This window comes from Pimephales promelas, chromosome 15, assembly GCF_988280905.1.
Source record: "Pimephales promelas chromosome 15, fPimPro1.hap1.1, whole genome shotgun sequence".
NCBI classification, from domain to species: domain Eukaryota; kingdom Metazoa; phylum Chordata; class Actinopteri; order Cypriniformes; family Leuciscidae; genus Pimephales; species Pimephales promelas.
The window spans coordinates 25,152,064-25,172,488 of record NC_142783.1 but is presented as its reverse complement, the minus strand read 5'-3'; the positions used below and the strand labels follow the sequence as shown (position 1 = coordinate 25,172,488).

Here is a 20,425-nt window from a genome sequence, read left to right as displayed (position 1 = left end):
TCCTTTTTGATATCTTCAGCAGCTGAAATGCTGCACATTCATTCAGGTGGACAGGATGTGTTTTGTCTGCCTATGAACGAATCGCCGTCATAGGCGGGAGAGGGAAGATGTGAGAGAGAATGAGAGGTAGGCTATGCTCCTGTCACTCACAGCACAGGAACTCTTAGAGACGCAAGTGTGTGTGGACACAAACGCTCTGGCCCTTTAAGTCACGATCAGGTAGACTGCACCTTATTCACCAAGACACGAGACCAGACGCACACACACACACAAGCCCTGCGGCCAGCCTACCTACTGCGGACCTGAGTGGTCAGCTCACATTATACCAAAACAACACATCTGTGGAGCAACAGCAGGCACAAATGCCCCACAGGTCCACATTTGTTTGTGTTGAGTGTGAGAGCATGCGCCTATGCGTGTTTTTGTCTGTGTGAAATGTTTCTTTTTCATATTATCCGTCTTTTGCTCACACACTAACACACACACACGCAAATGGCAATCTCATTCAACGCTATTGTTGCCCTGTGCAGGGACATTTGCCTACACGGCCGGTGTCGCTGACAGGTAGGTAATTGATAAGTAGAGGCCTGTTTTCAGAAAGGTCTGAGGGATGTAGTTGCATGTTTGATATGGCATCTTCTCCCATGAGCACCCAGACAAATAGCAGCCTTTTGTTCTTGCTGCTAGCCACCCATATACACATATATCAAAATGGCACCCAATGGCACAACCATTTGTTGTAAAGTGCTTGAATTTAATACAGAGGTCCCCCTCTACATATGAATAAGGGTCATTTGAAAAATTGATGCATCAATTTTCCTATTTTTCCACAACATGTTTACTTTACACACAAAGAACGAAGAAAAAAAACACATACAAACAATTCAATTCAACTATAGATATATTCATATAAAATATGTGAATTGCTTTTGTTTGGTCCCTCACATTTTTTATTTTGTTAGTCAGTTTTATGACAGTAGTTACTTTTGAACGTTACACTAGCATCTATTTCTGGTTTGTTGTTTGTTTTAAGTTTGAACACAATTTAAAGTAATTCGTATAAAATCTGTGTAAAATGCTATGCATTTAGTCAGATTTACATCATTTTATTTGCTGAATATTATGCTAACTTGTTTTCACAGTGTTTTATGCACAACAATATTTAAATTACATTTAGCATTTTATTTTGTTGTTAAAAAGAATTTACTATACAGTTGTGAATATTCTTATAAAATTACATTGTTTTTGTTTCAGGTTTACAATACTCTATTGGCTACTTTTAAATGTTGCACTACCTTTTTTCTCTCCTGCTTTTAAGCAATCAGCACATACAAACAGTTTAACCTTGTGGGTATATTAAAAAAAAAAATGTTTAATAGGTTTTGAATATTTTTTAATCTATTCTTTTTACTAGCTACTGTACTTTTGAACAACAGATACAAAAACAATTTAGCCTCACTAAAATTAAATATTTGAGTTTGCTATGCTAACTATATTTTGTTTGTCGGTTTTGCAACACTTTGACTAGCTACGTTTGTAACATTACACTCGCACATTTTTCAGGGTTGTTTTAGACATGGAAACACAATTCTGCCTCATGGCTTTTCATATGAAATATTTAAATTGCCTTTAAGTATACGACTGACATTCCTCGTGGTTTTCTGCAAATAAAATGTTATGCTAACATTTTGTTTGTTCGTTTTATAACACTTTTGAATGATATGCTAACGCGTTTGTCTGGTTTTGTTGTTTTCAGTGTTTTAGCACAGAACTCACTTGCCTGGAATCAGATTTAATCCAGATCAGTCATCTATGTGTGTGTGTTAGTTGTCAGTCGACGTTAACTGTGGCTGGCTAGCTTAGGTGAGGTACAGGCTAAGCCGGCGTGTCAGTGTCCGTGGAGTTGGAGGGTTTTGGGAGAGGGGAGGGGGTTCGGTTGTTACCCATAGCCAACAGCTTGCTTAAGGGAAAGATCTGTCTGAAATTAGCCCTGTCACCCCTGGGAGACATGAAGGTGGGGATGGGATAAGAAATTCTGATAAAGAAAGGATCCTTCACACACACACACACACACACACACATAAACACAACACAGACTTGCAGTTCTCTATACCAGGCATCCAAAGTGATGATCCTTCGGCAGACAGAGCTAAACCGCCGCAGGGCTAGTTGAACCACCCAACATGATATCTGTCCACCTATCACATCGCAGCTCTCACCTGCAGCTTAACACTCCCATATTGTACACACACATAGCTCATACATATGCATAAGTAAATCCTCTCAGTATCAAAACGCACTCGCCTTCGCACCGAGAGTGTGTGCAGGTGCTCACCTTGCAGGCACATGCGCGCTCTAGCTGCAAGGAAATTGCTGCCTCCAGCAACATCTCTGTTTGACCCTGGGGGCCGACCTCCTGCCGCGTCGCTACCTCCAGCCACCCAACTGTAAAATTATATCCACAGACAGTCAGAGAGACAGGGACTGGGCCTGACGGAGCACTGGCCTGAGACCAGAGCCGGGAATCATCCCTAACATGCTTGAGCTAAAGCACCCGGCGGTACGCAGCGTGAGGGGAGCGAGAGCCGTATACCAGAACTGGAGAGTGCTTATTACACAACACTTAGAGAGACGCAGTTCACAGGCGAGCTGATGCATGCAGCGCTGATCACACACACATATACACTAGGATGCTAATGCATATACACACACTCATAAATACCATGCTCTTCACTCTGCGAAAGCTTGCGTAACTCTAAGCTAAGTGAGAAGGGCCATACGTGTGATGATGATGATGATGTTGATGGTAGATTCTCAGCCACTCATCCCTCATGTCTGCACACACAGATGGATGGCCTTCTCCTTCTCCACAGAGCGAGCTACTTATATACCTCATAGCTCTCTTTGTCCCGCTCTTTGTCTTTCGCCATCACTGTAGATTTGAGACTTTCACACTTTTTGAAACTATATTCTTATTTATGTATGTGATTATGATTTAATCTAACTTACTTTTAAATAATTAAACAACAGTTCCAGTTCTTTAATCGGATTGGTCAAACTATTTCTTATATCAGTACTGGAGTTGTTAGAGCTTTATGTACATGAAATGTGTGTGTAATAATTTATACGTATAAAAAAATATGTTTTTGAGATTCAGAGTTTACGGAAAGCGAAAGAGAGAGTAAGAGGGGGGAAATAAGTAACCTGCAGACGTAGGTTGGCAGTGATGGGATGCACCTTACGAATATGTAGCATCTAATTCCTGCAGAAGGCAATTAGAGCTCGCCCAATTATTGTGCTGTGTTATAGATAGTGGCTGTTCTAACGAAGGCCGAAGTTTGGATTCTGACACCAGTGGCTCTCCCCACTGTAACTCTCCGGGGACACGAGCAGCCATGGAAGCAAAATAACCAGACCTGCCTGTAGATATGAGTAGGCTAAAGTGTCTGCTCTCTCTCTCTGTCTCACACACATACACACTGACATACATACTCATACATATAGAGTGTGTGCTGCTTTTAGTCAGAGCAATTTAAAACTCAAAAGCCTGCCTCGTCGCATCAAATCCCGCTTAAAATTCTTCCGCTTCTGTGCTGCAAACCCTTCAATGAAATATATAGCATGCTGGCCACTCTCACCATTATCATGACTGACACAGATCATGCTACAGGCAATGATCACAGTAGTCAGATATGCTACTACGAAAAACACCTCATCAGCTAAACACATTATTTTCTCTTGTATAAGTCTAAATCAGTAGTTCTCAACTGATGGATTGTTGACGTCAAAGGTCATGAAACACTACAGTGTTTTGGTACTAAATTGTTTGCCAAATTGATCATTTTGCATGACATTCACTCATCATATGTTTTGAATTGAGTTATTGGCTGCTAGTATTATTATTAATATGTAATTATTTTAATAATACCAGAATTATTCGATTATTATGCTTTTAGAGTTTTGTTATTTGTACCTAACACATGTACACTATGTTAGGTACAAATTCAAATTTCAATATAAATGACAAAAAAAATCTAAACTTCTTCAAACATATGTTTTGCACTAGGAATGATAACTTGTAGCTGTCTCCAAGTGTCTCTGGAAAAAGATGTGAGTGAACAAGACTACTTGGCTTGACGTCTGTCTCACCTTCTTTTTCCTTGTTTCTTCTTTTCTACCTCCCTCCCCATTTCTGCGTTTTAGTTTTACTTTCCTTACGTTTTTCTTTATTTTTCTTTCTCCCTCTCTCTCATTCATTCTCTCAAACTCCGTCCCTTCCTCATCTGCCTTTCGCTCTCTCTCTTCCTCTGACGGGGGGCATAAATCATCGTGCTGTCAGCGGCCGAGGCTCGCTGGATTATGCAACGCCGCCATTCATTTAGAGCCTGAGGAGAGGACCCGTCTGAGACCACACTCCACCCACCACTCTTGCCTCCCCAAAATAGAGAGCTAGTGTCTTAAAGAGAGCTCTCAGGGGGGTGATATCATTATGCAGTCTCTCTCTCTCTCTCTCTCTCTCTGTAGTTTGCCCTACTTTATTCCTAGATAGCGCCTCTGTGTGTGCTTTTAAATGGCAGCATGGCAACTCTTTCTCAAAGCTGGTTTGTTTTTCTTCCAGGGTGAGATTGTGCTGCACCTTCAGTTTGAGGTCCCACTCTGTTAGAGAACAAACAGTTGTCCATCTTTTCGCTAGCCGCTGAGACTAATTCAGTTTTAGATATGTGGCTGACTCACAAAAACAAAGTGCACAGCTCTGATGACTATACTAGTATGATGGTACACAACATAAAGATGACAAACGCTTTTGGGATAACTTCTTAAGTGTGAAATGTCACTTGCCTCTTCACCGTCAAGGCAAAAGTGTGCACCATAGACAGTCACACTCTTCAGAACAGACCCATTTGAATATCATGACAGCCTCATTATTGTGTCATAACTGACTGGCAGGCCCTGCTTGATAGCGCTAGTGATGTGTATCACAGCACACACCTTCCTCCCTTACTCTCCGCACACTTCAAGGGTTTGAGAGGATGTCGCTTCACCTGAAATAACCCTAGGTGGCACATTCGGGAAACTGTCGCCCAACTGTCCTATCTACCGCACCTTTTTAAAAAACCCAAACTGCTGGCCATAACACTCCCCCCACCAGGTTGGGTCTGGGAATGAAACAGCTGGGTTCGTAACCCTCCATCCCCCTCATCTTACACTCTTCTCCCTCCCCCGACCCTCTCTTACTATTTAGGAGATCCCCTCTGGCGCTGCCTAAAACGACACACATAATTAGGGCATTAACTCCTCTTAATTGCTGAGAGGTTTCTTTTTTTTTTTTTCTGTGCAGAGACAGAAAGGTCATCGCTGTGCCTTTTCCACCTCCTCTCCAGCAGCAACAGAAGGCACAGTAGCTCAAATCCCTCCTCCATTCTCCCCTGCCACCGCTCTTCCCTCCCCTCCAATCCCTCTGTTCTCCCGCTCCCTGGTTGCTCGCCATCCTCAACTAAATGACATCTTTAGGCAGTGGAGTAACCCGCAGAGGATTGGTGGAAGTCCCTGCGCTGAATCGGAGGCAGAATGAGCATTGTGTGTTTGGACCCCAGCCAGGTGGGGGAAGATTTTACATGCTGCTGACTTTGGAGGACTCTTCCCATCCTCCTCCACTCGTACATTTCCCCTGTCTGCCACAACCACTTGTGGGCAGAGGGGCAGCTGGAGCTTTCCATAGAGAGCACAGGGGACACTTTGCTGACACTTTAATAAATGATGTTTTCTCCCAGAAGGCAGCTTGGAACAGCCAATGTAGATATATTCTCATAATTAGGTGATGTATGTATGCCACAAAAAGTATACTTGGACACTTAAGGCATGGATGATTTTGTATTACAATATCAAACAAAGTGTCATTAATGTGAAATAACTATAGAAAATGTTCCAATACATTTTCAAAAAGAAATGTGTTAGGTTCGAAGCGATTAAACAATAGTTCAAAATTAAGATTTAAAAATTAACCAAAGTTTTTGGTTAACGTTAGTGGAATGTCTTCAATATATATTGTGCATAAAATTATATTTGCATGCTTGTTTTTTTTTTTTTCCCCATTTTTACAAGTAGATAACCTCTAAGTTTATACATTTATTATTAGTATTATTTATTTAGACAAAATATTGTGGAATTTTAAAATCAGTTATCATCCACAACCTTAAAATAATTATTAGTATCACTAGAATTTGAATTTTAGTGCATAAAAATAGTCCATTTGATTGTATATTTGAAATTCATACATTAACTGTGGGTGTTCAAGTACTTTTTTGTGCTCACTGTAGATTAATGCAAACAAATGTTCTTTGCTCACTCCCAGCCTTTTGGTAAACAGCAGTGTAGTGTAGTATCCGAGAGGATATTGCGAAGTGCTCCCTACAGAGCGCAGTAAACTTGTTCTTCCACGGGCCCGGGTAGACGCTGCTAAAGCGAGGGCCTTCGTTTGAGCCTGTGATTGAGTGGCTCAGCAATAGAGTCTGGACCGCTTCCAGCATTCAGCATGTCCCTCATCACAATCGCTTGCAGCCCACCGCCCGCAATCCCAGAGAACGTCTCCACTGGGATGCACATGCTGCCGCCTTGTCCAGCACCTGCTGACCTTTTAATGGCTCTATATGGGCTTTTGCAACCACACCAATCACGCAGCTGGCCGACTGTCATAACAATGCAACAGTAATATGTCGTTTTGAACGATGTGACTCAATCAGTGCTCTGTACAGTGCAGTGGGCCACGGCCGCAGGCCGCGATTTGCCTGCACTGGCTCTCTCTGACTGCTTTGTTTTGGTAATTTGTGACCAATTTACTTACAGGGCTTCACTTGTGCATGAAGGGACCAGTCGGACTGGGCTCTTGTCTTCTCCGGTTCTGCGCCACTGCATGCAGACGGCAGGTTTTTGTTTTTTTGTTTTTTTTGCATAGACAGACCATGCTGAGCCCACAGACTGTGCTTTTCCAGTCGGCCAGGCTGATTTGGTTGCAGGGCAGGGTCTGGAATTTGGCAGGGGCCTGATGCCCACACAGCTGGCACATTGAGAACGTCCTTTTTTCTCTATGTCAGGAAGCAGGCAACCCAATGGTGGCTGTTTGCCCTCATAAGGTGGAGAGCATCATCCTCTCTGTCCTGATTATCTTCACTTTTTGGTGAAACGACACCTTATACACACACACATGTGATATCCATGTCATCATACTCTATCAATCCATGTGGTCTGGTGCGATTGAGCAGGAGAATGCAGATGTTGAAGGCAGGGAAGACAGTTTCAGCGACAGACTGTTCTGGTATGAGCCCTGAGGGGGGATGGAAAGGCTAAAATTGGTGCAATGTGGAACCGCTGGCTTTGAGAGGCTTGATAATAGTAATCTATGAATGGTAGGAGCAGGCACACAGGTGAGAGGAAGTCTTCAATTCCTTTGTTGTAGTCCGCAAGGTGAACATGCATTCAGGTTCGATTGTGCTTTATCACCCTGGATGCAATGCTTTTACTCCCAAACCTATAGAATTAAAAGTAAACTTATGCTTTAGTAGTCTTTGGATCATATTTTTCTATTTTAAACAATTACCTTCGATGCAAATCTTCTAATGTGAATCCTTAAATTCAAGATTTGCCACCACATCTGTTTCTTTATAAGCCACGACAACACAACAGCGCAAATCTAATTAGCATGAGTGTCAGCATGTACAAAAGCAATTGTCTAATTTGCTGTAAAATAGGTCACAGGCATTGAAACAAAGTATTATAAATGTATTTCTGTCCAGAGGTTTGTTACCACCAGGCACATCAGTACGCATCTGCTAATTTCTCATCCAAAAATAGTGTAGAAATGACCTGCTTAGTTTGATGCAGGGTGTTAATCTATCAGCCATATCCCCACAGATCACCTTGTTGTTGTTGTTGGACACATTTTTTTTATGTTGCTTGCCGTTTTCTGTTTTCTATGTGGTTGCCGTTTAGATGTTCCTAGTCAGATGCTTTTCTTCAAATTGAAGAACTGAACTTTCAGATTATGTGATAGCAGACCACATATTTAGCCAGATGAAAGATTGTATTTATTAATCTTCTATGTGGTAAAAGTCCCTACACAACACAGGTCTTGAATGAGGAAAAGCACTGCTATGCACATACACACAAACACGCTTACAAACTGAGTATTATCCTCTCCCGGTACCCCAGCCTGTCCGGTATAGAGCTGTTAAAGCACTGATATGACTGACAGATGAAGTTTCTTTAGAAGAGTGTATTTCTGTGGGTCATACCCCCGTCACTCAGCCGTAAACCCACACCACACTTACAGTTACCTCACCTAAATGTCTCACGAAAATACACACACACACCTGTATGTGGTTTTTGAGGGTTCTACATAGCCGTAATGTTTTTTAATACTGTAAAAACTATAATCTATCTCCCTTCACCCTACCCCTAAACGTTCCCATCACAGAAAACTTGTGTCACTTTTTGAATTTCAAAAAACAGTTTAGTATTATGAGGACACAAGAAGTTATACATGTCATTATGCAGTACACATTTGTGTCCTCAAAAACCATAAATACAAGAACACACACAAATAGCACAGTCAGTTTTCTGCAATTACATTGTGAGTATTCGCATCTCAGTTTAAAAGACACAGTATCTTCCCCTGCCGTGATCACGAGCGATGAGCCGGTTGCACTGAGTGTTGAGTGTGCAATGCAAAATTAATGTCAGCTGATTGCAAAGCATTTCATTTACTCATTGTCTTTAAATTGCTTTGGGCTAATTACATGGTACGAGGCCTAATTGTACTGATTTTTTTTTTATTAGTGCTGATGAGGTGAATTCAACGGCTATATAGAACAATATCTTCAGATATTTTTAGAGTGGCAAGTTGGAAGGAGAGAGTCGAGATGACTTGCTATTTATTTTAATTTTAATTGTGGCATGTGATTTAAGACCTAAATATGTAATCTATATAGTGGGGTCCAAATTCAAAAAGCAGTTTTGCATTCATTCATTTTTATTTTTGAACATTATAATTTATTATCATAATTCATGTAAGTAGAGTAATTGTCAGTATCAGACATTGTTCTTCATTTTACATTTTTATATTTAAATAAATACATTAAAGAATAATAAAAAACTGACATACATATTTTCACATATAATAGTTGTATATACTTATATTTAAATAAATAGCTTGTACATATAAATAATATACTAAAATATAAATTATTTTTATTTTTATTATCATGGTCCTATGTGGTCTCTAGTTTAATATATATATATATATATATATATATATATACAGTGTGTTGTTCATTCATTTATTTATTTTTATTTATTTTTTTACATTTACCTCGTTTATTGCATTTCATAATTTGATGATGATATTAGCGTACATACTTCAGTTCACATTTTTAGTCCCACTTATGTACTATGGGAGAAAAGAAATCAGAAAAGGCTCAGATGTGGTTTCTGTCATTTGAAGGGTTGAATGAACACACTGGGCATGGTGAAGTGGCAATTACCCACTCATCTCCCACTGACCGACCTGAAGCAACCTGCAGGCCGTTTGCTGCCCTTCCCTCCTTCCTACAACACCATCAGTTTCCCCACTGCCCCATATTAACCAGCGTGGCCCAGCCCCCAGCACCATCCTGTGCTCTGCTCTAATGCAATCTCCACCATCACCCACTGCCTTACAGCACTGACGCCCTTCCATAGTGACACATACCATATCAATCTTACAGCCCCTGATAGACCATGACCTGCCACCAAAATCTGTCTGTCCCGGTCATGTTGAAGGCTTATAAATGTTTTACACATTTTTGAAGGGGACACTTTTGGATAATTCATTGCATGTGTCTGTATAAGGAATGTGTTGAAAGTGTGTCTGAGTGATACGTGGTCATAACTGTAAACTCATTTTCATACCTATCACTGTTCAACCCCTAAGGGTTAATTTTGTTAACCTCATCGCCCATCATATTACCCATGCTCAACATCTAAACCTCTACAAGTCTTCCACCCTCAGAAGACACCCACTGTCTGTTATGATGATGTATCAGAAGCCCTCCATTGGATCAGTTAGGCCGAGGGGAGTGCTAGCACAGCAGGGAACGCTGTTACGTGTGAAAGTGTCTGAATGCAGCAGCGGAGGGCTCGGCCCGAGACACACGACTGATGAGACTTTAATTAGATCATTTAGAGGCGAGGAATTGTTCAGGCAGAGAGAGGCCTTGTTAATGCAGTCATACAGCTCACTAAGTAGTTTTTTCCTCGGCACTGATTTTCCTCAGGTAATGACCAAGCCTACCGCACAAACAGAAAATGGAGCCAAATTCTCCATAAAGGCTTTGAGGATTTGACATGAGCATTATAAAGCATTCTATCTATCTATCTATCTATCTATCTATCTATCTATCTATCTATCTATCTATCTATCTATCTATCTATCTATCTATCTATCTATCTATCTATCTAACCTATCCTATCTAACCTATCTATCTAGATTTATCTATCCATCTGTTTGTCTGTCTTGTCTATCTGTAGATTTGTCTATCTTTCTGTCTGTATGCCAATCATGTTTGTGTATATATCTGTGCGTTTTACTATTTAAAAAAATAAACAAGTTACAGTATATACTGTATACAGTAGATATATCTTTATTATTATAAATCTCATCTTATACCATTATTATCTGCCTAATTAGGTAGATACTAGAAGCAGATGGTGTCAGGGCTTTTTCCTCAAATGTAAATATCTTAAATGTTTTTAAAAATTGTATTTATAAACATATATTTAAGTATTTTCGTAACTATTTTTGTGGGCGGTTTAATTTAAAAGCTTTTCCTTAAAATAAATAAATAAATAAATGAAGCATATTATCTGGCAGTATAGGTCATTACAATGGCTATAAAAATCAGTATCGTCCAAAACAATCAGTTCATCCCAAGAATTTATAAAAGAATATGAAAAGGAGATCGAAACAAAGAAAAAAAACCTGTGAGATTCTGTAGGTGAACCGTCAGGAATAGACAACGTGGTTGCCACTTCAGATCACAAATGATATTGTACTTTGACAGATTGTAGCCTTGCTTTACAAGTGCAGTTACATCTCATTTGTCACTGTTTGATCTGTAAGTGTGGCTATAGGAAAGGAAGGCCCTCCATCTTGCCAGCATTTAATGGCTGGGAGACGGACGACGGCCGACAGCCACCTGCCCACAGACCACAGCGCTGATCTGTTCTCATTTACTCCACCATCAGGCCAGATGAAGGCAAAAAAATCACTCCTTTTGATCCCGCAATGCTGGCCAGCACCTCCCCTGGCCCATATCTCACCCCTACACACCGCATGTTTTTAACACATCTTTCTGCTTCGGCTTTTCCTCACCACTTGGATGTCTCTTTAAATTAAACCGGGACCTCAAATGTAAACACAATTATGCTTCTTGATTTTGTGTTGATGCGTTTGTCTCTAAAGCCCTGTTCAGACAGAACTAGTCCTCCCCGGTAAATTTGTTTCATTTGATGATACTTGATGATTTTAATCGTGCCCAAATTAAACACTTTCTTGCATAACTCTGTTAAAAATGATCAAGCAAATTACCTACAGTTTTTCTGATAACTCTAGTGTCCTCTAATCCCATTGCCCTTCTTGGTGCACCTTTGTTATGATTTTATAATTACTTAGCATTTTTTGTGTGTGTGTGTGTGTGTGTGTGTGTGTGTGTGTGTGTTTGTGGGCCTTCCTTTTTTCACATCTTCTTATCGTTATTATTTAATTTTTGCTTCCATTTCCATTAATTGTTGTGGTGTGTCGCTACTAATTTATTATTATTGTTGTTTGCTTTCATTTAAATGTATTATATTACTATTATATTTAGATTTTTTTATTTATTATCCCCGTTATAACCGTTAACCGTAATCATCATAATCATCGTGGGTATTAGTCCAGAAAAAGACATGGGCCAAGGGGGGCATGTAGAGATGTTGAAAGAGTCTCAGTCCATTGTGTGGTGTTAATTCGCTCTGCTCTGCTTGCTCCTGGGAAGACCAGAGGCCTGAGTAAATTCAGTTTGAACACGGCACATTGTCTAAACATATCGGCCTGCCAATCAGTCACCCCGAGCCCTGATAAGAGCCGTCTTGTATTATTGAATCAACAATAGGGCGGCTCTGCCGGCAGGAAGATAACGCACGCTTATTTCTCTTTAAGTCTCGGCAGAAGAAAGGCGCTGTCCACATCCACCTCATATAACTGCCTCAATTACCATAAAAACCACTGCCGTGCCCATCCTCACACATGCCTCTGCTGCTGTGACGGAGCTCTGCCTACGTGTGTGAGAGAGAGAGAGAGAGAGAGAGAGGGCCATAAGATAGCACTGTGTTTCCAATTATGAATTTCAACATTTCAATCATTTGGATGACATTCCATCAGCACTCGCCACCCCTCTAAAATTTCCGTGTCCTTTATACTGGGGATCCTGGATGAAAGATGGGTCATAATAAAATTGTGCTCAACTCTGAACAGCCACGACTCCATAACCAATAACAGCTTTACACAAGTGACACCGTTCCACTCACGGACGCCTATTCCATCACTCCAGTAGTGTTTTTTTTCCCCTCGCAAAGCAAGCAGTAACATGTCAATTTGACCTAGATGCCCCCCCATACCCGTCTCTCCAATGTACAATGCCGTTTGAAGTGGGAAATCCGATGGTGATCCAATCAGAAGTGCTTCCAATATCGGCAGTCAGCAATATTCCTCCGCCCCAAAATGATCGCCGTTCATCACTTTTAAGTGATGAACTATTAAGTCAGCCAAGCATTTGGCAGGTTAGTAGCAAAGCCCCCCCCCCAAAAAAAAACTTCAGCTTCTGTGCCGAAATATCGCAGTAAATTTGTCCGCATCAGTCAATGCCCACTCACTAGCTTCGGGCCACTGCAGTCACATGACCGTGGCACCTACAGTTCGCTTTTCTCTCATTCTCTCTTAAAGTAGTGTTGAGAATGGACGGGGCATGACGCAATAATTAAAGTAAGTAGATAGCTCAGTAATTCTCTCTGGATTTTCAGTGGACAATGAGCTGGGCTCCCCCTCTCCTATCTCTTTATTTTCTCAGTGCATCTCTTTCTTTTTTTTTTTTTTTTTTTTCTTCTACTCCGGATCTGCCTGTGTGTAGGGAGAGGCAGCCAAGCACCGGACACATTTCATTAGGATCACCCACTCCTGCTCCTCTTTTAATATTTGAAGGCTCATTTGTTAAGTGGGAATGGTCTTTTCTCCTTGTCTTTTCCCCCCTTTTTGTGGGCTTTGGAAATATAATTTTCAATTTTTAATTTGATTCATTTAGATTAAAATCATTAATCAGGACTGAAAGTGAGTTAATTTTCTGGAAAATAAATGAGCTTGTTCGGATGGCTCTTTATTAAGTGAGAGTTGTGTGCAGAGGGGTGGGCGGTGATGGAGGAGGGTCTCTTTCAGGTACTATAGGATCGACTGTTGGCCCAAAATTAGCATAGTGAGAGAGATATGGTACATTTAAAAGCTTTTCTTGGGATCCTGTGCATATAGATATAGTCTATACTCATATTAAAACTACAATAAATTATTGCTGGGCAAAGTAAATTATTGCTTCCAAAATAAAAGTTTGTGTTTACACAATATATGTGTGTGTACTGTGTATAATTGGTTTGTATATATGAATACACATACATGCATGTATATATTTGAGCGAAATAGAAACTAATGTTAAGCCTGTAATTTGACTTATTTTTGATACTTTTTCAGGAGCATGTTTGGAAGAAAAGGCAGCTCTAATGCTCTAGTCATTTACATGCATGATATTCATGTAAATCCACTCACCTGTGATGTGACTCTTTTTAGTCTTTTAGCTTTGGTTTTTGATTTTTGAGTTGCTGTGATTATGTCTTTGGGAGGGATGGAGCCTTTGTTCTTTGCTTCTAGAATGTGTCGTTGACTTGTGTCCACTGTTTATTCGAAACAAACTGCTAACGTCCTTTCTCTGAACACACAATGGCACACACTCTACCTCACACCAAACCTGACTTGTTTGTCAAGACGGTCACGTCCGTTTACTTGCCGATGGTCAGCACATTTTCAAAGAATGCAAATCCTTGTCAAGGGCTAAGCCGAACACGAGCAAAAATTCAGAGCATCACTTCAGATATTTCAGAATTCAAAGTACCACCCTCAATGTTTAATTTCTGTAGCCGGCCAATCAAAATAATGAACCCAGACGTTATTCTGGGTTTGTTTGTTTTTTGGTTTTTCTGTTTGGGAATTTGAACATTTCAAAGCTTAAGACAAATGCTGTCAATATTTGCTCCTCGGTGTAATTACGTTACGGAGAAACTCAAGGGGAGGCGATTGTGCCAGGGGAGCAGGGGGGAATTTAACAGGCTTAAACATCAGAAAATCAAATAGAAATCCACATTTTATGCATGAATAGCACCACAGTGCGCACTTGTCCCACAGCTTAGCGACCAACATTTACAGCGGCAGAGAAAATAAATTCTCATTGGATTAAGAGGGAGATTCAGATGACAGTGTGTGTCTACCCCCTCTCTCCTACTCCTGCGCTCTCTCTCTCTCTCTCATCGTCCCGGTGAAGATTTAATAATTCATTCCTGTAGATCTCAGGGGATCTGGCAACCAGCAGTCCTGTTGCTTTCTCATGTTCATTTGTCCGAGGCCCATTTGCATCTTGTGTGTAAACTCGGCCGTTTGCAATTGGAATTCGCTCTTTTTCTCAGAATGGGGTGTCCTGCTTGCTGGGCTGTCCTCAGCACACGGGACACGCTTTGTTTTGCCCTTTGCCATAGGTCACAGTTATTTCCACATAAGAGCTCACAGCATTAATGGAATAGACTGGAGGATGTGTGCTTCGGTGGAATAGGGCTGCTGACTTTGACTAAAACAATTTGGTCCCCCTTGGATTTAGCTAAAGTGAACCAGCAAGAATATGGGAATGAAGCTGGGTTGTCATTTTCATATCGCAACGCTTTTAGAATATCTACTTTATAAGAGAACATTTTAATGGCAGCTTGGTATATTCTGGTAATTTTACAGTGTTCATTTCTGTCAGTGCCTAATGACTGTTAAATATGTTTTTTTTAGAGAAGAGGAGCTTTACATATTATTCTTTATTTGGCAAGTAAATTGTATAGTTACAGTTGATAGTACCTTCACAAGGAACTGGAACTTGAGTTGTAAGAGTGATACACTTAATATTGCAAACACAATGATTCGGAGACGACGGAACATAAGAGACATGCACATAGTATTGACCTTTTACTTTTGAAAAAATTACCATCGCAAATATAAAACCATATGTAAAATGTAGTGTTTTGTAGCCAAAATAATTACATAGCAGGTACGGAATTGTTTATAGTCTGTAATTTTCTCCAACCATTGGCATGTGTGGTATTAATTTTGGACTGCGATAAGCATTATTGCTACTATTAAAAGATTTCAATAATTCATATACTAAATGACACAATAGTAGAGTGGTTTTACTGGACTACAGTGTTGTCCACAATAATTTTAGTAAGTAAATCAGATTCTCTCCTTCTCATGTTTGCTTTGGTCACTGTCTCATTCTCAATGTATCATTTTCATTGTAGACACACTGTTGATGGAAGATATTCTGGTAGCTAGATTTAGCTGGGTAAGTGCTTGTTCCTATATATATTCATCAAAGAGCAAGCTATACTCTTGTGATGCATATCACCTGTAAAAAGAAACTGAACTATCAGCACACGTTTGGCGTAAGTGAACACTTAAGCCTTTGTTGAGTGGACGCGGCGTAGTGTTTATGCGTGTCAGCTGTGAGAAATTTGCCTGCCGTATTCACTCTTGAGTTCCTTCATCAGCCTTGGCCAAAACAACAGTCTCCTTGGCTCTTTAGTGTGTCTGCACGCATGCTGATGACTACTAAACAAGAATAGGTGTAATATAATGACGCAAGTTCGAGATTTCAGAATTCTCTGGACATGTCTGATTAATTAGTCTTTTTTCTGCCAGTTTGATTGTTTCTCTCACACTTTCCCGTAAATTTCTGCAGACGCCTTGCAGGATTCCACGCCACCTATGAAATTCAAAACAAGCCTTGTAAGAAGTTTACGGTCATCTGTGGGTCCTAATAAAAATGTAGGGGGATGTGCGGAGAGGATAGGATAATTTAAAACGAGGGAAAAGGGATTTCGCCATGAAGCAACTAGACTTTTTGTCATCTTAATTAAAACAGTAAAATCTTGTAATCTACTGGGCATTTACAACAGTATGAAATGAAATCATCTTTGCTTGCTCAAAATCTGAGCCATTTGCTGTGAAAATCTTTACCAGTATTTCATGTCATTGTCCACATTAGTTGTAATGTATGAAGTTAATCAGAAGTCACAGAACATACAAATAATATTATTTGTGAACTTCATGCTGTTAGCAGAGGAACATTTTATTAATTAATGTAAATTATAGTGCATCATTTTCTGTCATTTAAAGGAGCCTCTTATTTAAAGGGACAGTTCACACACACAAAAAACAGTCCATTCTTGTCTTGTCAGTACAATGAAAGTTGATGGGGACTGGTGCTGTCAATCTCCAAAAAGAACAAAAACAAAATCACAAAAGGTTATATTATTCCGATACACTCTCTTAAGGCAAATTATTTGTGTGTGCAAATGGCTAAAAATTAAGTCATTATCAATAGAAAATCTTCCCCATTTACTTTCAGTGTATAAAAAAGGGTAGCTTGGACAATCTGCTATAGATCTCCTTCCTTGTCCCAGAGAAGAAAAAAGTCCTACATATTTCAAAACACATAGTAGTGAGTAAATATTGAATTACAGAATTGTATTTATTTATTTATTTATTTTATTATTATTTTTTTTTTGGGGGGGGGGGGGGGGGTTGAACCGTCCCTTTAAATTAACTGTTATTGACTTGTCATCCTTAAAAAAAAACATAGCATAAGAGCTGTTTGGTCTGTTTCGAGACTGTAACATCTGAGTGGATTTTGCCATGTTCATCCCATGAAGCAATGTAATTCATCAAGATCATTCCACATGGACCCATAGATACGCCGTCAAACAAACAATCAGCAGCTCTTTGTATCTGGGCCTGTGTGAAACCCGACCCAGCGGAGCATCATGTGCAGCCAGGCGCCTGCTTGCTTTACAGTCATGTGGCGATAGAAGGTCTATCAGCAGACGGATGTATCCCGATGGTGTAAAGCCACTCTCGCCGTTTCTGGAGGGTAGCGATCGCCCCCGGATCGGCATCCTGTAGCTGCATCTTAATCTTAACCATATAAGAGAAGCCACAAAGCTGGCTGCAAATCAGTTACAAAGGGTAACTTATTCCTATGTTGTTTGTTTTGAGCATGTTAATCCTTGAACGGTTCTCCTTCAGCAATGAGGGAGGCTCTCCTAATAATAGACAGCTTCTTTTAGAGTTCTGCTGCATTAATTCCTCATCTATTTACAGTGCAGGCCTTCAAAGATGATGAGCTTGGACGCAAAACTTTATGCAGTTATACATACTCAATTCGATGGTTTTGGTGTCATTTCAGCGAGCTAAATGAATAAATATTTGCACTTCTCGTTCTTGTGAAAGAGATTAATCGGGATGGAAAATGGCGGAGCGAGATATAAGATGCCGTACGGGACTGCAGGTGATGCTATTACAAAGCATGTCTGTAGCAGTGAATTACCCCAATAAAACCCTGCAGTCCAAGCACTCGGAAAAGGGCAGGATCCTGTTTCTGGCTGGGGGCTCGGTCTTGTTAAGATGAGAGGCTGTCAACATGTGAGAGTCGTGTGTTGTTGCATATTTCGGGTGCTGGCATCGAGAATGTCATGCTAGCAATGTGACATCTTTTTAAGACCGGCGTTCTCGTGTAAAACGAAGCCTGTGGGACGCGTGTTCCTTCGTGGAAATGTGAGCAAACAGGGTCACGGATCCGCTTTTGTCCTGCAGTACAATGTCACATAATCAACAACCAGCCAGGGTCAAAGTTAATTAACACTCATTATCACGCCATCTCAAAATACACTCGTGTGTTTGGTGCAATCACAGTGCAACACTGATCTAGTGGAAGAAATAATAAGGCTATGGTCTGTACAATATGGCAATACTTTCATTCTATTAATAATAATAATTTTATAAATTATGCAAGGCATATTGGCCATATAAATGGAATAGAGTTAAATTAATGAATTGGCTTTTCGCTTAGTTTGGATGGATTGTCAGCAATTTTAAGAATCTCACTTCGGAAAAAACAAACATTTTAATGAACTGATATACATACTGGGGAGAAAACCTTCACCATCCTAATTGAAATCAATGGGTTCACATTTCATTGAGCTGAAGTATACGTAAAACCCATAAGCGGCACTTCAAAATTTCAGTCAATGATCTTTAATATGAGACAGGTGCATCTCATTGTTAAATTATTCAGAGTGTCAGGCCTTGAAAGCCCAGCGGAGGTGCCGATTGAGCGCCATTCAGATAAACGAGAATTCTAGTGTTTTAATTGTCAAAAGAGGGCCGGCCCACTGGGCCTTTATGTCCGTTCCGTTCCTTTCCAGCATGCAACATGAAACGGGTCCTAGGCCACCTTTAAGTGGTTTCCACGGAAACTGCCCATCCCCTAGAGAGGTTTGCATAATTAAATTAAGGCTCTTTTGTATGTCAATTAATTAAAAGCAGGGACAGGTCTTTAAGGCTCTGCACTCATCAGAATCGCAGGTCGCGATGGATGGATTCAGAATGTTTTCACAACCGTGGCACCTCAATAAATTACCCCCATCACACTTTATTTGCGCTCTTTGTGTGGGAAAAAATATCGACGAGAGTTTTAAATAATGAAGGAGAATAGGACAGCCTTTAAAGACACAGTGAGGTGCTTCACAAGAGTACTTGAGCACTTGAACGCTCCTGCACTCTCTCGAGTGTTAACGTCTCTTGTAATTGTTGTCACCAACACTTTTGAAGATGTGTATTAACGCCACAAAAATGGCTCTCTGGTGTTTACCTGTTATTCTGTTGTGACTTGAGTGCTCTAAAGATGAACACACGCCACGAGCAAGAGATGGGCAGGTGCGCGTCCGGATGTCACATGGAGAGAGTGACTGTGCCCCTGTCTGTCAGCAGCTGGTCATCTCCTGTCCACATCCCTGAAATGGCCACTGACAGCTGCCGTGCCGTTTATGACTGGCTCACAGCGGCCCTCTCCACTCGCAGTGCTTTTAAAGTGACAGCGCATGTTATCTGCCTGCTTCATTGAAGAGGTTGTGTTTGTGATAAAAAATTATGTGTGAAAAGTAAATGGTGCCTTTTTTCTTGTCTCCTCTTTCACATCAGGTGTTCGACTGGACCGTGTCCGCGGCGGAAGACAGAAGTACAAACGCCGGATAGATGCGGAAAACAGCCCCTATTTGAACCCTCAACTGGCTCTGCCGGCCAAAAAGCCATGTAAGGACTGCATTGTGTGCATTAAATGTCTTCAAATTTATAAAGAGATTTTTTTTTCTTATATTTTTTAAAGGGATTTTTGTTCTCACACACATACAAACACTTATTTAAGTCATACTATCAACATATTTTAAATTTAAAAATAAAAGAATTTAAAAATTTAAAAATCTATCTATCTATCTATCTATCTATCTATCTATCTATCTATCTATCTATCTATCTATCCATTTACCCATCTATCTATCCATTTACCCATCTATATATTTTTCCCCATATAGTGAAAACGTCTCGGGTTATGACTATAACCCTTGTTCCCTGAGAAGGGAACGAGACACTGCGTCGATAAAATCGACTCTTTGGGGACGCTCCCTAAGCGTGCGCCTCTGAAGTATGAATGAAACTAATCCAATCCTGATTGGTGTTGCGTCGTGACGTAACATGTGACGGCATACCCGGAAGTATAAAAGTGACGCTGTCACAACACACACTAGCCTCGCGATGAAGCAAGACGCTCAAGGGTCTGAAAAGGGGGCGTGGCAACACGACGCAGTGTCTCGTTCCCTTCTCAGGGAACAAGGGTTATAGTCATAACCCGAGACGTTCCCTATCGAGGGAACTCAACACTGCGTCGATAAAATCGACTCTTTGGGGAACGAGTACCCACTAGGCCACGCACCGAACAGACCCGCCCCAGAGTGAAACTGATTAGGCACTCAGCAAGGGCCGAGTACGTGTGCACCGGGCGTACTGGGAAGGCTGAGACTGTAAAACCTGATGAAAGTATGCGGGGTAGCCCAGCCGGCTGCCTCACAAATCTCCTGCAGAGGTACTCCCGACAGAAGGGCCCTAGAGGAAGCCATGCCTCTAGTCGAGTGAGCCCTTAAGGCCAAAGGTGAAGGAACCCCACGCACCTTG

General features: G+C 40.8%; 1 protein-coding gene across 6 annotated transcripts in view; it reads left to right on the top strand.

The window, feature by feature from the left end:
• Positions 1-20,425, top strand: part of esrrga (estrogen related receptor gamma a) — a 168,390-nt gene that overhangs the window by 115,897 nt on the left and 32,068 nt on the right. For all 6 annotated transcript variants that reach the window (XM_089120414.1, XM_089120413.1, XM_039669199.2 and 3 more), the window contains one exon: positions 19,400-19,510. In XM_089120414.1, the coding sequence (XP_088976540.1) occupies positions 19,400-19,510 (111 nt within the window). The remainder of the gene's footprint in view (positions 1-19,399; positions 19,511-20,425) is intronic.